We start from the raw sequence: 12,878 nt of genomic DNA, 5'->3' as shown, positions 1-12,878 counted from the left end.
TTGAAATTTCGTTTCGCCTTGATGAGTCTGTGAGAATAGAATGCAGATGGATGGATAACTGGGTGCGTCCCCTGCCGCTGTGACAGCTCCGCTCCCGCTTCAATGGAGGAGGAGTCCTCTTCCAAGATGAAGGGTTTGTTGGGATGGCGGAGTAGCAGTGCTGACGAGAACTTCTTCAGTAGGTTAAGCGCTTTGGTGGGCAAGGTGGAGCAGGACAGGGATTTAGGCTTGCCTTTTAACAAATTGGTAAGTGGGTTTACAGTGGTGCTGAAGTCCTTGATGAATCTACAGTAGAAGTTTGCAAACCCAAGGAAGCGCTGGAGTTAGGGTTTGGGCTGGGCCTCGTCCATGGTGATTCCCTAGTGAGAGAGGTTGTACCCAAGGGAGTGTATCCAGGTTTAGTGAAAACTGCATTTTTTTGCTATGAGGAAGAGCTGATGTTCACGTAGTCGTTGAGGACCTCTGCATCGTGCTGATGATGTTTCTTGGGATCTTCAGAGCAGATGAGAATATCGTCAATGTAGACGAGCACAAACTTATGGATGAAATCCCAGAGAGCAGTATACTCCTCCATGGCCTTCTTTACGGGAAGTTAAAGTGAATAGATCTTTCCATGGGGCACTGGCTTACCCTCCTTTAGATAGATGGCAGTGTCCCATGGTCGGTGAGGGGGTAGCTGGGTCGCCGAGGTAGGACGAAAGACATCTCGGAATCGGGAATACTCTAAAGGAATTTTGACTGACAATTTCTCCTGGGGGCTTTTACGTTTGAACAGAGATCTGATCTCACCATCAGTTTGGGATTACATGATAAGGTTAGAAAACAAGTGTCCCAAGATGATGTAACCAGCTCCAGGACCAGTAGACTCTTCTTGACATGCAATGATCTGTAACTCACCAGAGCCCGCTTGGTACTGTCCGTTTGCTCAGTGGTCTTCCTAGAATGGACTGTACTTGGTAGTAGACGAAGATGTTTTTCTTCTGGAGCTTGACCTGGCGCCAGAGGGTGCAGGAGATGAAGTTTCCTGCTTACCCAGAGTGTTGACTCTCGTTGAAGGGCTGTGAGAATAACCACAGAATAAGACGCGGACAGAATAACTTCAACAAGATTTTTTTCTGTGAGACAGAATCATTTTGGATGCTACTAAGCCAATGTCGGGGGGTGAATTTGGCATGCTGCCAGCAAGTGCCCCGATGCACCACGATACAGTCATAGACCCTGGGTCATCCTCCTCTGCTATTTAGCTGATTGTAAACGAGCACCAGCAACTTCCATCAGTTCACCGAAAGTCTTTGGCGCAGGCAGGGGAGGGAACTCTGGCTGGCGGGGTTAGTTCTGGCAGAGGGAATGGCACATTTGTAGATGGTCCGCAAGCTGGATGGAAAGCTTTATGAATTTCTCCAATGGAATATTCACAACTTGCTGTGGATGAAGTTGTAGCTGTGATTGAAGTCCATGGTAGTAGGTGGCGAGTAAAGCCGGTTCATTCAATCCACTCGTGATGGCCAAAGTGCGGTACCTGATGGCAAAGTTATGGACAGACATATTTCCTTGGGGTAACTTAATGGGGGGTCATCAGTGCAACTTCCGAAACCTTCCCGGAAGTACTGCAGGAACTGTGATACTTATTGCACAGGGGGGCGGCTTGAGTCCAGATGACATCCGCCCTTTGTACAGCTTTCCTAGTGAGTAATGAGATGACAAATGAGGTTTTTGCAGCTTTTGTGAGGAAAAAATGAGAGTTTGTATAAGATGCACTGGAGAACAGACCTGTGGCAATCCCCCGCCAGACCAGAGAAAGGAGCTGGGAAGTGACCATGGGACCGGCAGAAACAGAAGGTGAAGTATGGATGTTGAATGTCCGCGAGTTTGTGCTGGGTGCCGCTGTTTAAGCTCTTTTGGCGAATCCACGATCTCCTGAAAGGTGTCGGGAGCACTCATCGTGAAGTGGTCTGGTCTTCTGTAATAGAACCACTAAGACGGAGAATGGTAAGACTTCAACAATGTTTAATAAGCACAAAGGAGAACAACAGATAAGTTATTGGCATGAGATATTTACTGATGAGAGTATACAGGTATTATTACTGTCCTTGTATTTCAGGAGATCATGGGCGGTGGGCAGAGGAATCTGGAAAGCTGCAGGTGAGAAGGTGCCATGTGAGGATGAGAAGATCTTGGAAGATGTTGGTAAGTCCAACAGTAAGTGAACATTCGGTAAGTCTGTTTCAGGTGAGACTAGATGCTGACTGTGTGAATGGGTGAGTCTTTTGTAGTGGAGTTGATGACGGGGCGAATGATGTGCAGGTGGTAATGAATAAAACTGGTGAGCTTGAGCTTGGAAGTGGTGAGGAAGCCTGGTGTCTGTGACAATGTGAAGTGATGATTGAAACACTGGAAACCATAGTGACGTATGTCGTCTTTTCGGCTAAAGAAAAGAGGTTTTTCCACTGACAGATATGCTGTGTTCTGTTTGCTCGGAAAGTTGCTTCACGGAGCACTATTTCGCAGTGTTGCCATGTTCACTTATTTTTATGTTCTTCTCTGCTTATTTTTCGTCTTAGATCACAAAGCTTGGCATAAAAATTATCAGTTACGGATATATGAGAGTTTTTTGGTCTAATAAAATATAGAGAATTTGGATATTTAAGGTTTAATTTTTTGCTTGTCTTTGTTTGCTGTCAATTTGCATGACTGCAAAAGGCATCCAGGAGTTGTAATTTTCTTTTGGATCAGACTTGCAAGACTTGCACTTTTCTTGAAATGTACGGCAACATGTAATCTTATTTGTGCGCTCTTATTTTAACTGAATTAGTTTAGTGAGTTTTCTATTTGGATCTATATAATAAATAGTAATAACTGTATGCTATCAGTATTAATGGCAAAACCAAAACTGCTGTCTACCATTAGATTTAGGCATAGTACACATTTTGTATTGTGCCTCCCTTGATTTTTATACTGGCCCCATTTGGACACCCCGTAGAAAACATCCTGGGGCTCCACTGATAAGATACTGCAACACAAGTGATAGCCAGTGTTTAGGTCAAATTAATTCACGAAAACAAGACAGTTACAGACGTGATACCAAAATACGGATCCGTGGTTTTACACCCAAAATTATTTTTTAATCATTTTAGGCCTATTGAAAGTATAAAAAAAGTTTTCGTGATTTGAAGAATGCTTGTCTAGCTGTTGCTTAATCAGCCAAAAGCTTTCTTATTCCCACTAACACACAGATGTGTATGTTCTTATTTACTAGAGCAATGACAGATGAAACACAGCAAATGGACAGAGAGATCCATACTTGATCTTTCACCTCGCTCAAGATCATTTGAGAATGGGACTGCATTTAAGATACAAATTTATGCCAATAATGGAATCCTGTCCAAATAAACCTTTTGTGGAACAGAAGTATTCTATGTATGTTAACGGTTCTCTATGGAACCATTACAGCCAAAAATGGTTATTTTGTGGCATTATGTAGCACTTTATATCACTATGAGTTGTGTTGTTGTGTAAAAAACGATAATTTGCAAGTGACAACTGTATTCTTCATTCCCGTATTCACACAATGCAGATGCTGGCAGAGCAAAGGTTGTGGGGTCAATACACACACTGATAATATGTCCGGTATAGCTTCAATATGCTCTAGGATGTTTTGGATGAAAGTATCTGCCAAATGCGCAAATGTTCTTCGTCAATAAATGGCTATAAACTCAAGTGGAATGATTTTTTTTAGTTGACAGTGCTGATGTCTGGTCTGTTTCTTTAAAAATGATGAGTACTTAAGATAGCTATGCTTGTGTGCTCATTAAAGCACTTTAAAACTGATCACATGATTTGAATAAGGCCACAGTTTTTTTTCTCCATTTTATTCTGGGTTTTTAGTCCACATGACACAGTTCAAATTGCACACTTCTATGAAAGAGAGATTCACATTAGACAGATGAGAAAGAGTGGAGATTCTCAGTACTGTTTGTTTAACTTCTCTGCTCACACATGGCTTGCTGGCCGACGGCCACATTCACAGGAATCAGGTCACAATCTCATCACAGAAGACTACAGCCAAATCAAACTGTTCTGCTTTACCAATCGACATGAGTTGCATAAGCAGGATTCAATTTGTTGTCTTTCCATTCAAAAATCCCTGAACCAGCAAGAATCATGGCTTTTTTTAACTCTTCTTACACATGGATTTGCCTGTTTAGCATTCCATATGTGACCACATATTTAAACAGAAAAATGTAACTGTCTGATTGCAGTTCTTTAGATAATTGCTTTAACAATTTTTAGCAAGTACTTTCTTATTTTCGTAACTTATCTTTCACGATTTCATACACTTTTTTTACATCTCTATTGCTTGTTCTACAACACGCTTTCTGCTTTACAACAATGCAAAACTGTATCAAGCTTTACCGGAAGAATTACAGTATGAATTGAAACCCACAGGCATGTCAGTACTCGTTTAGTCTGAAGTCTTAACATAGGAACAGAGTTCCATCAGCACTCGTCAATGTATTGATTTAGTCCAGTCAAATATTTAAGCTCTTACACAGCTCTATTGTGAAGTGTATCTTTCGCTGATCTCCGGGAAATTTCTGTGCATCACGACATGGAAACGATCGAACTCACCTTGCAGTCGGGCCCCGGGCGGTGGGCGGGGCATTCACGCGATTGGTTGAAGGTGAGAAGTGAAGCTCTCTTGCAGTAAAAGTGCAGTATAAACAGGGTGATCGCACACGTGTGGTTGTGGTGATGATATACAGAGATGAGTTTCATCAGAGAGATGCTGCCTCAGGCTTTAAGGATGTCAGGCAGGTGCATGTCTTCTCTGCTTAGGTGTGTGGACAGATGGCCTGACGTCATTCTTCACGAGCAGGTGAAGACACTGGATGATATGCCGGGACCTTCCACCTCAGGCTTTATCTGGGATCTGTTCTTCAGACGCGGATTCGCGCGCCTCCATCAGCTGCAGGTGTGATATATATTAGACTACATATGAAGTATGAGTTTGATTCCAAAATGAGACTACTCCATTTAAAAAAAATCAAAAATGATGTTTTTATTGTGCATTCCAATTGATATAAATCAAACTGCAGTTGGTTTGATTTGATTTAAGACATCATCATTGAAGAAATACAGCAAATTGACATAATAAAAAACATGATTTATCTCATTTGGGAACCAAAGTCTTCATATAATCTTTACGGAGTGTCAGCGGAGTTTCAACCTACTCACAATGGACAATCAAAAAAAGTTAATCTAAAAATAAAATGGGTTAAGTTTCAGATTTTTGTTTATCAATTTTTCCAAATTATAGTTATTATTTTACTATATTTATTTGATTTATATATATGGACATAAATTTAACGTTTTTAAAATGTTGTTTACATTGAACTTTTTAAACAAAAATCGCCAGTATGCAAAACTAAAATTAAGAACACTTTTCGGGAGGGATAGAAGATAGAGGTCAGAATATGAATTCTAGTCAAAGACATAACTGCCAAATAACATAGACGGCGAAGAGATCACGTTGTGATTGATCCCAGTTTAGATTTATTCATGTTGACTGATGTTGTGAGTGGTGTTTAAAGCTGGAGGGCAAGAGGAAGTACGGGCCTATGTGGAAAGCGAGTTTTGGACCCATCCTGACGGTTCATGTGGCAGAAGCAGAACTAATAGAGCAGGTGCTGAGACAGGAGGGTCAGCATCCCATGCGCTCGGACCTCTCATCCTGGAAGGACTATCGGCAGCTCAGAGGACATGGATATGGACTTCTGACCGCGTGGGTACAACTGCTGAATGATATAAGCTTGTGAACGTTATCTGATCTATTAATCCTTTTACATCTGTGAGCCCTTCACATTTCATTCATGTTATTTGTAAAGCCAAAACGGCACACAGAACTTAAGCATGTACAGAGCTGAGCATACCCAGACAGCACATGTACGTCTTAGATATGTAAATATGGTGAATATCTTCGAAAGAGCCGTTTTACATTCATTCTAAATCATGAACATTTAACATTTACTAGATGTCTATATGACATATGACAGCAGACGTCTTAGAGACGTATTGCAGATGAGTAAACAATAAAAAAAAGATATCTTGCAGATGTAGAAATCAAGTAGATGTCTCCCAGATGTATGTGTGCTTTCAGGGAAGGTCACAATAAATTTAGCAGTAGATGCTTCACCAATGAAGGTTGTTTCTAAGGGCTTTATCTGTTTAAGGTACTTCTTTTGATTCAATATGTCAGATGAAAATATCAATATATTTACATATAGAGTGTAGACATAATAATAAGACAGTCTGAAATAACATGAAGAGAGGGGGGAAATGAAGAGCCAAAATCCATAATGGATTATGGAAATATATCAAAAAACCCTGTAGAGAATTTACCTACAGATCTGTCTGTGTAAGTACCAGATCCCAGTCTGTCAATTTGGTTTAGTTAATAGTAGTTTGGTACTAAACATTCTTCTCTTTGGCTGGACTGCTAACTGTCTGAGATGTTTTTGTAGCTCACTAGATTTCGGCTGTGTGTGTTGTTTTCTAACCTTATCATGTAATCCCAAACTGATGGTGAGATCAGATCTCTGTTCAAACGTAAATCTCATGAAATGTAAATCGAAATTGAGATTTCAAAATCACACACATTTGTTGTTGAGTTCTCTAAGCCCTCGGTCAAGCATTTCAAAATGTAAAAGAGTAAAATAATGTACAGTACATAGCATTCTTCCTCATGTCTGTATGTGAACACATATAGTGATTCATAACTCAACACTAGCAATGTCACTGACCTATGAATTGACACCCAAACAGTTCTGGAGAACAATCAGCCTTTATATGACAGACAAGTGGGATCTTTAATCCTCTAGCGCCACCGGCAGTCCAAAGTATAGATATATATTTTACAACCACAAGGCAATTTTTTACTTCGTAAGAATGATTGCATTCAAGTTTATAGAGTATTTCGTCCTCTTACCACTCTTTGAACTACACATCGAAAAATTCCTAGTATTTTCATTTTACCAATCATTCTTGTGACTTTTTTCATTTTACAGTGAGACGGAAGAGTGGCAGAATGTGCGAAGTCTGTTGGCCAAACACATGTTACGGCCTAAATCTGTGGAGGCGTATGACAGCACACTGAACTGTGTGGTGGATGATCTCATAGAGAAATTAAAGCTACGCAGACAAGAAAACTCTAGCGACCTTATCACGGACATCTCAGCTGAATTCTACCGCTTCGGTCTGGAAGGTAAATCACAAACGACTGCACAACGCATTATTCTATTCCAGAAGACACAGTTGAGAAAGAGAATTTATTTGAGGAAGACATCTCGCCCTGAGATTATGCTGCATGGATAGATCGACACATTGAACCCCGAATTGACTTCCATTGAATGCACACATTTCTCAAATAGTCATGTTCAGATTTTGAACCACAGGACGGTGAATAAATGATGACAGAATTAAAAATTTTGCAACATTGAAAAAGATTTTTTTTCTTTTCGAGCTTCAACGAGAGAAACAATCTAAGTGGATTAAAAACAATTGTGACCTCATAATATGGTCTCAGATATAAGATTGTACTCATTCCATTGCTCTTTTCTACAAGGAATCTCATCTGTGCTGTTTGAGTCCAGAATTGGTTGTCTGGAGCCAGTCATTCCCATGGAAACAGAGCGTTTCATTCAGTCTATCAACAGCATGTTTGTCATGACTCTTCTCACTATGGCTATGCCTGCATGGCTGCACCGGCTCTTTCCTAAACCCTGGGACACCTTCTGCCGCTCCTGGGACTATCTCTTTCAGTTCGGTGAGTGAAATACAACTCGTCCATTCGCTACTCGCTGTTCAGTGTGAATCACGCACTTGAAACAATGCTGCAAATGGATGAAACATAATAAACAGCGATAAAAATAAACATCTTAATCTAGGGGAGAATGTCTTTGAGTATAATCTTCATGATTCCAACGAACACTCATCTATAGTCTGACAGCCATTTGTGTGTGATAATACGTCTAGTGATAGTGACCTAGAATATTTGTTGTTTTAATAGCAAAACTGCAAATTGACAAGCGCCTTGAGGAGGATACCGAGAAAATGGCACGAGGAGAGAAATTGGAGGGACGCTACCTCACCTACATTCTGTCTCAGGCTGGAATGCCCATGAAATCTGTGTACAGTAATGTGACCGAGCTGCTGCTTGCTGGTGTCGACACGGTAAATCACACTTGACACCGGCGATGAGATTTCACAAAAGATTTGCTGTAGCTCCGTGGTAATGGCAGTAGCCATGTCAGAGGTGACGAGTCCGACCCCAGGGGTTACACATACTGAGAAACAAATGTGTTAGATTCAGTGATAATATCTACATGTGTAAGGTTGAGTTCACAAATGTCATCAACATCACAGCGATCACAATAATCTGATCAAATCATAAATCAGTTACTTGGCAGGATCCATTGGCTTCTGTGATAAAAGCACTTACATTTGAAAAGCTGGTATTAAACCATGCCTTTGCAAAAAAGACACGTGACATTCCAATGTGAAAAAAGCACAAAAGATCAGACGTGAAATGTGTGTTTTTGGAACAATTTTGTGTGAATCTCAGGAAAAACACATGGGATAACATGTGGTTATACAGTATCTCTCCACATGTCATCACATATAGGGGAACACACATTTTTTTCCCCAAAAGCACACATTTGCACATGTAAAACATATGTTGTTCACATGTGAAAAGTGTTCACCCTGTTCTGTAAGGGTGGCAGTTTAGAAAAAATAATGAACACATTGTGATATCAGGATGTGTTTGGACAATCTCTGGGCTGTACATATAAAAGTACATATAATCCAATTGTTGTCCTAACCACAACACCATGGTACCCCCATGAATTTATACATACAAGAAACCGGTCTATTGTTCTTAAGACGCTGATTAGCTTGTTCAGGTGTTTTATATCAGAGTTGGGGCTAAACTCGGCAGGAAAATGGATCTCGTGGCCCAGAGTTGAGAACCACTGGTACATAGAGTATTCTTTTTAATGTTTCGTCTTTATTTTTCATTCAGATCTCCAGCACATTGTCGTGGTCATTATACGAGCTGTCACGGCATCCAGAGATCCAGAATGCGCTGCGGGCTGAAGTCCTCAATGTACTGCAGGGCCGTACCCTCCCAAAGGCATCTGATGTTGCTGCCATGCCTCTTATGAAGGCTGTCATGAAGGAAATCCTCAGGTGAATTCACTGCCCTCATTCAAGCTTTCGGCTATGTGGACAATTCTTTATTGCAGAACGAGATTACTTTTTCTTTTTCAAATAATTTCGTTCATTACGTCATACTAAACATTTTCCAGGCTGTATCCTGTAATTCCAGGAAATGCTAGAGTCATCACAGACAAAGATATTGAAGTTGGAGGATACCTTATCCCTAGAAATGTATGTTTTAAATCATAACAAAGCATTAGTTAGCTATATAAATCCCTGATTTTCACTTAACAGTTGTGTGATTCATCCTTCACAGACTCTGATCACTCTCTGCCACTATGCAACATCTCATGACTCTAAACATTTCCCTGAGCCGGATGATTTCATCCCTCAGCGCTGGTTGAACCGCGGCGAGGCAAGCCACCCTTATGCCTCTATACCTTTTGGAGTGGGCAAACGCAGCTGTATCGGTCGACGCATTGCTGAACTGGAGGTCTACCTTGCACTTTCTAGGGTATACAACATTCTGTATCTTGAATTTGACTGCGACTGTTTTCATTTGTGCTGTGCATGTGGTGTCGTGCCTAACAACGACGTTCAGCTTTGATTTTTTCACGCTAATGCACAACCACTTGTACCTTATTGCCTACTTTTATCAGTGATGTCCAATCCTGCGCATGGTACTTTCTGTTCTAAATAGTATAGTATTTGGAATATATTTAGTACGTCACATATCACATTCTGTTAAAATCAGTATTCTTAAAGTACCCAGATGATGTACTGTTTCTGCTGAAAAATGCAGAGTGCAGATCCATGGACACTCAGACAGCCACAACTCACCATGTGTAACGGATCACTCCCAGACGAGATGCTTTAAATCCCAGAAGCAGGGAAAAAGCCAAGTAACAAATGCTCTTCTTCGGAGTAAACACACAGGAGTAAAATTTTAGACAAAACAGAGAACTAAGGAACAGTCCGAGTATAAAAAGTGTCTGGGTGATGAGTCTGATGACGGGCAGATGCAGGGACGTAATTTCCACTGGGACAAGGGACATTCCCCCCCACTTTTCGAAATCCTGTTTTTGTCCCCCCAAATTAGTTTGTTATGATCTTTAACCGTACTCAGTTGTCGCCACGGAGAAGTAGGACCGAGCAGTCTGCCTGTGTTGATCCCGGTGTCACGTGCACACTCTAAAAATAGCTCACTGAAAGGTTATTTTCAATCACGTGGATGGCAGCAAGTGATTTTCTTCAGAGGAATTCACTGTGACAGACTAAAAATACTTATGTTAAACGACCTGAACAACGACCAGGTAAGCCCAAGTATCTGGGTTTAATCAATTTGAACAATCAAAAACGATGTAAATCATAGGTATTTAGAGTATGTGATAGTGAATTCCCTATGGAGACTGTTGTGTTTCATACGATGGTTTGAGGTCGGCTTTAAAACGGGCACCATAATCAGGGTCGCCGGCAGTAGAGAAAACGTAGTCCTGAATCACACAGAGCCTGTGTTTCATGCGCTCCCTTTTCATCATAAAAGCTAACATTTGGTTACATTTGGGGTTTTATGGCATTAGTTACATTTATTACCGTCGGGTCCTACTCTCCCTTCCACCTATTGGCTACGTACAAACGGAAGTAAATTTCACTTAAAATCCCTTATTTCGTTCTGTGCATCGATGCAAAATCATTTTAGGTCCGAATTGCGGAATGATTCGTTTATAAATACAAAATACCAATTATAAATATATAAATACTTTAATTCAAAGATGAGATGTATTTGATGTTCGTGACAGTTATCGACAGCCACTTTGGTTTAGCGTTAGCATGTCTCAGTGCGTATACTGTTTTGCTAAGCGCTAAAATTTATCTTTTTTTCCATAACAAAACACTAGCCTACATACTTTAAATGCAAAGTATAAGTAGACGAATTGTGATGCAGCATTAGTTTCAACCCTAATCAAACTAAGGAGTTAATCAAGGTCTCACTGGGCAGACTATAAACTTCCAGACAGCCTGGAACTAAACTCTGCAGGACAGTGGCCCTCCAGGACCAACTTTGGACACCCCTGAGTATAGTCTATTAATATGACTTTTTAATATTTAACTTTTTTTTATAGATTTTAATGCACTTCAATGTGGAGCCTCCAGAAGATAACAATATAGTTCATCCAATGACCAGAACTCTGCTGGTTCCAGAAAAAGAGATCAACCTTCGTTTCACAGAGCGCTGAGGTGAAGTTCCAAGTTGACCAGGACAGAACTGCTCCTCTCTGTTCCAGAGAGCCAGGAGAATGCTTGGGAGCCTCCAGCAAAATGAAGGAAAGAAGGCTTGAGGCCAGAACTGGGCTGTGTAAAAAAGTTCCTGGGAGTCTGCCACTTCATTCATATATGTAAACCAATGCAAAAATTACGGCTGAAAACGTATATTTTGTTATATTGATGTAATGGATCCAAAGTCTCAAAGCGTGACCTTTATTCATTATTCATGCAAGTCCCAACAACATATCCAAGAAGAGAGTGCAGGATACAGCATCTTTCATTGGATAAAGCTTTACAAAATGTAGTTTTTCCACTCCATATTTATGATTAATTGGACTACATTACTGTATTATAATGTATGTTTGTTGAAATCTTGTTTAAGATGTTTTTTTAACAACAGATTACACAAATAAGTCTATTTAATTGTGTAGCTCTTTAGTCTTTTGTTCAAGAATGAATCATTCTGTACGACAGTAGGTGTTTCTGAATTTCTGAAGCCTGCTGAGATCTAGTGAAACAAACTGTGTTTGCTTAAGAAAAATGCACTGCAATCTGACTCAACAATATGCACTTAGTACCAATTGTGCTTTAAAACAATGAAGAGATAATAAATCACAACCATAAATCAGTTGTAACATTTAAGTGTTTCTTATCTTACTCTATTTTTATTCAAATTACCAGTTTAAAACATTTTTTAACACTATATTGACATACAGTTAGTTTTCGATGGCATAACATCCGTCACAAACACAAAATGTTATGTAACACTAAATTGTTATCTTTTTTGAGAACCCATGGGATTGTGGTTGCTACATTAAGCTCGAAATATGTATAGCTGGAATTCTAGCCTATTTAAGCATAAAACACAATTAAGACAACAACATTACAACTTCCAATTAATTACACCTGTTAGCAAAAAAAAAATCATGTGAACAGCTAAAGCGACTTCTTGTGTCAAACTGGAAGTTTCTCCAATAAGATTCTGCACAAACACAAGGCTGTACACTGATAGCCAAAGGAATGAGGAGCATACTGCAATAAAAAATGTAGCTGAGAGTCTAGCTGACAGGCCTGTACAACAGGTAGGTGAGGACAGTAACTTGGCAAAGGAACGTACCCAGCCGGACATTTTAAAACAAAAAGACAAGGACTGGTGATGAAGAGGACCAACAGCCAGAGGACAGAGAGATGAGAGCTTAAAGTACACCACAAAAAGCAATAGATGACTGACGGAATGGTGGCACAAAAACAAGGCGAGATAAAGAAACGAAGAAAGGATCCAGAGCATCGGCGTCCCATCTACCTCCACACCACCAGAAAGGATATTCTCCAAGCCTGGATTTATCAGCAGTCAAACCAGAACCACACTTCTGCAGGCCAACGTTATCCATAACTAT

The 12,878-nt window shown here is 40.3% G+C and overlaps 1 protein-coding gene across 1 annotated transcript; it reads left to right on the top strand.

Annotated features, from left to right (window-relative positions):
- Positions 1-4,707: 4,707 nt before the first annotated feature.
- Positions 4,708-12,109, top strand: LOC130410704 (25-hydroxyvitamin D-1 alpha hydroxylase, mitochondrial). Its single transcript, XM_056735529.1, has 9 exons — positions 4,708-4,972; positions 5,592-5,782; positions 7,065-7,261; positions 7,622-7,822; positions 8,066-8,229; positions 9,080-9,246; positions 9,366-9,447; positions 9,533-9,730; positions 11,340-12,109. The coding sequence occupies exons 1-9, from the start codon at positions 4,766-4,768 to the stop codon at positions 11,451-11,453; spliced, it is 1,521 nt and encodes a 506-aa protein (XP_056591507.1). The 5' UTR covers positions 4,708-4,765; the 3' UTR covers positions 11,454-12,109.
- Positions 12,110-12,878: the final 769 nt, after the last annotated feature.

The sequence above is a fragment of the Triplophysa dalaica genome, chromosome 21, assembly GCF_015846415.1.
Source record: "Triplophysa dalaica isolate WHDGS20190420 chromosome 21, ASM1584641v1, whole genome shotgun sequence".
Taxonomy (NCBI): domain Eukaryota; kingdom Metazoa; phylum Chordata; class Actinopteri; order Cypriniformes; family Nemacheilidae; genus Triplophysa; species Triplophysa dalaica.
This window is presented reverse-complemented; position numbering and strand designations above follow the sequence as displayed.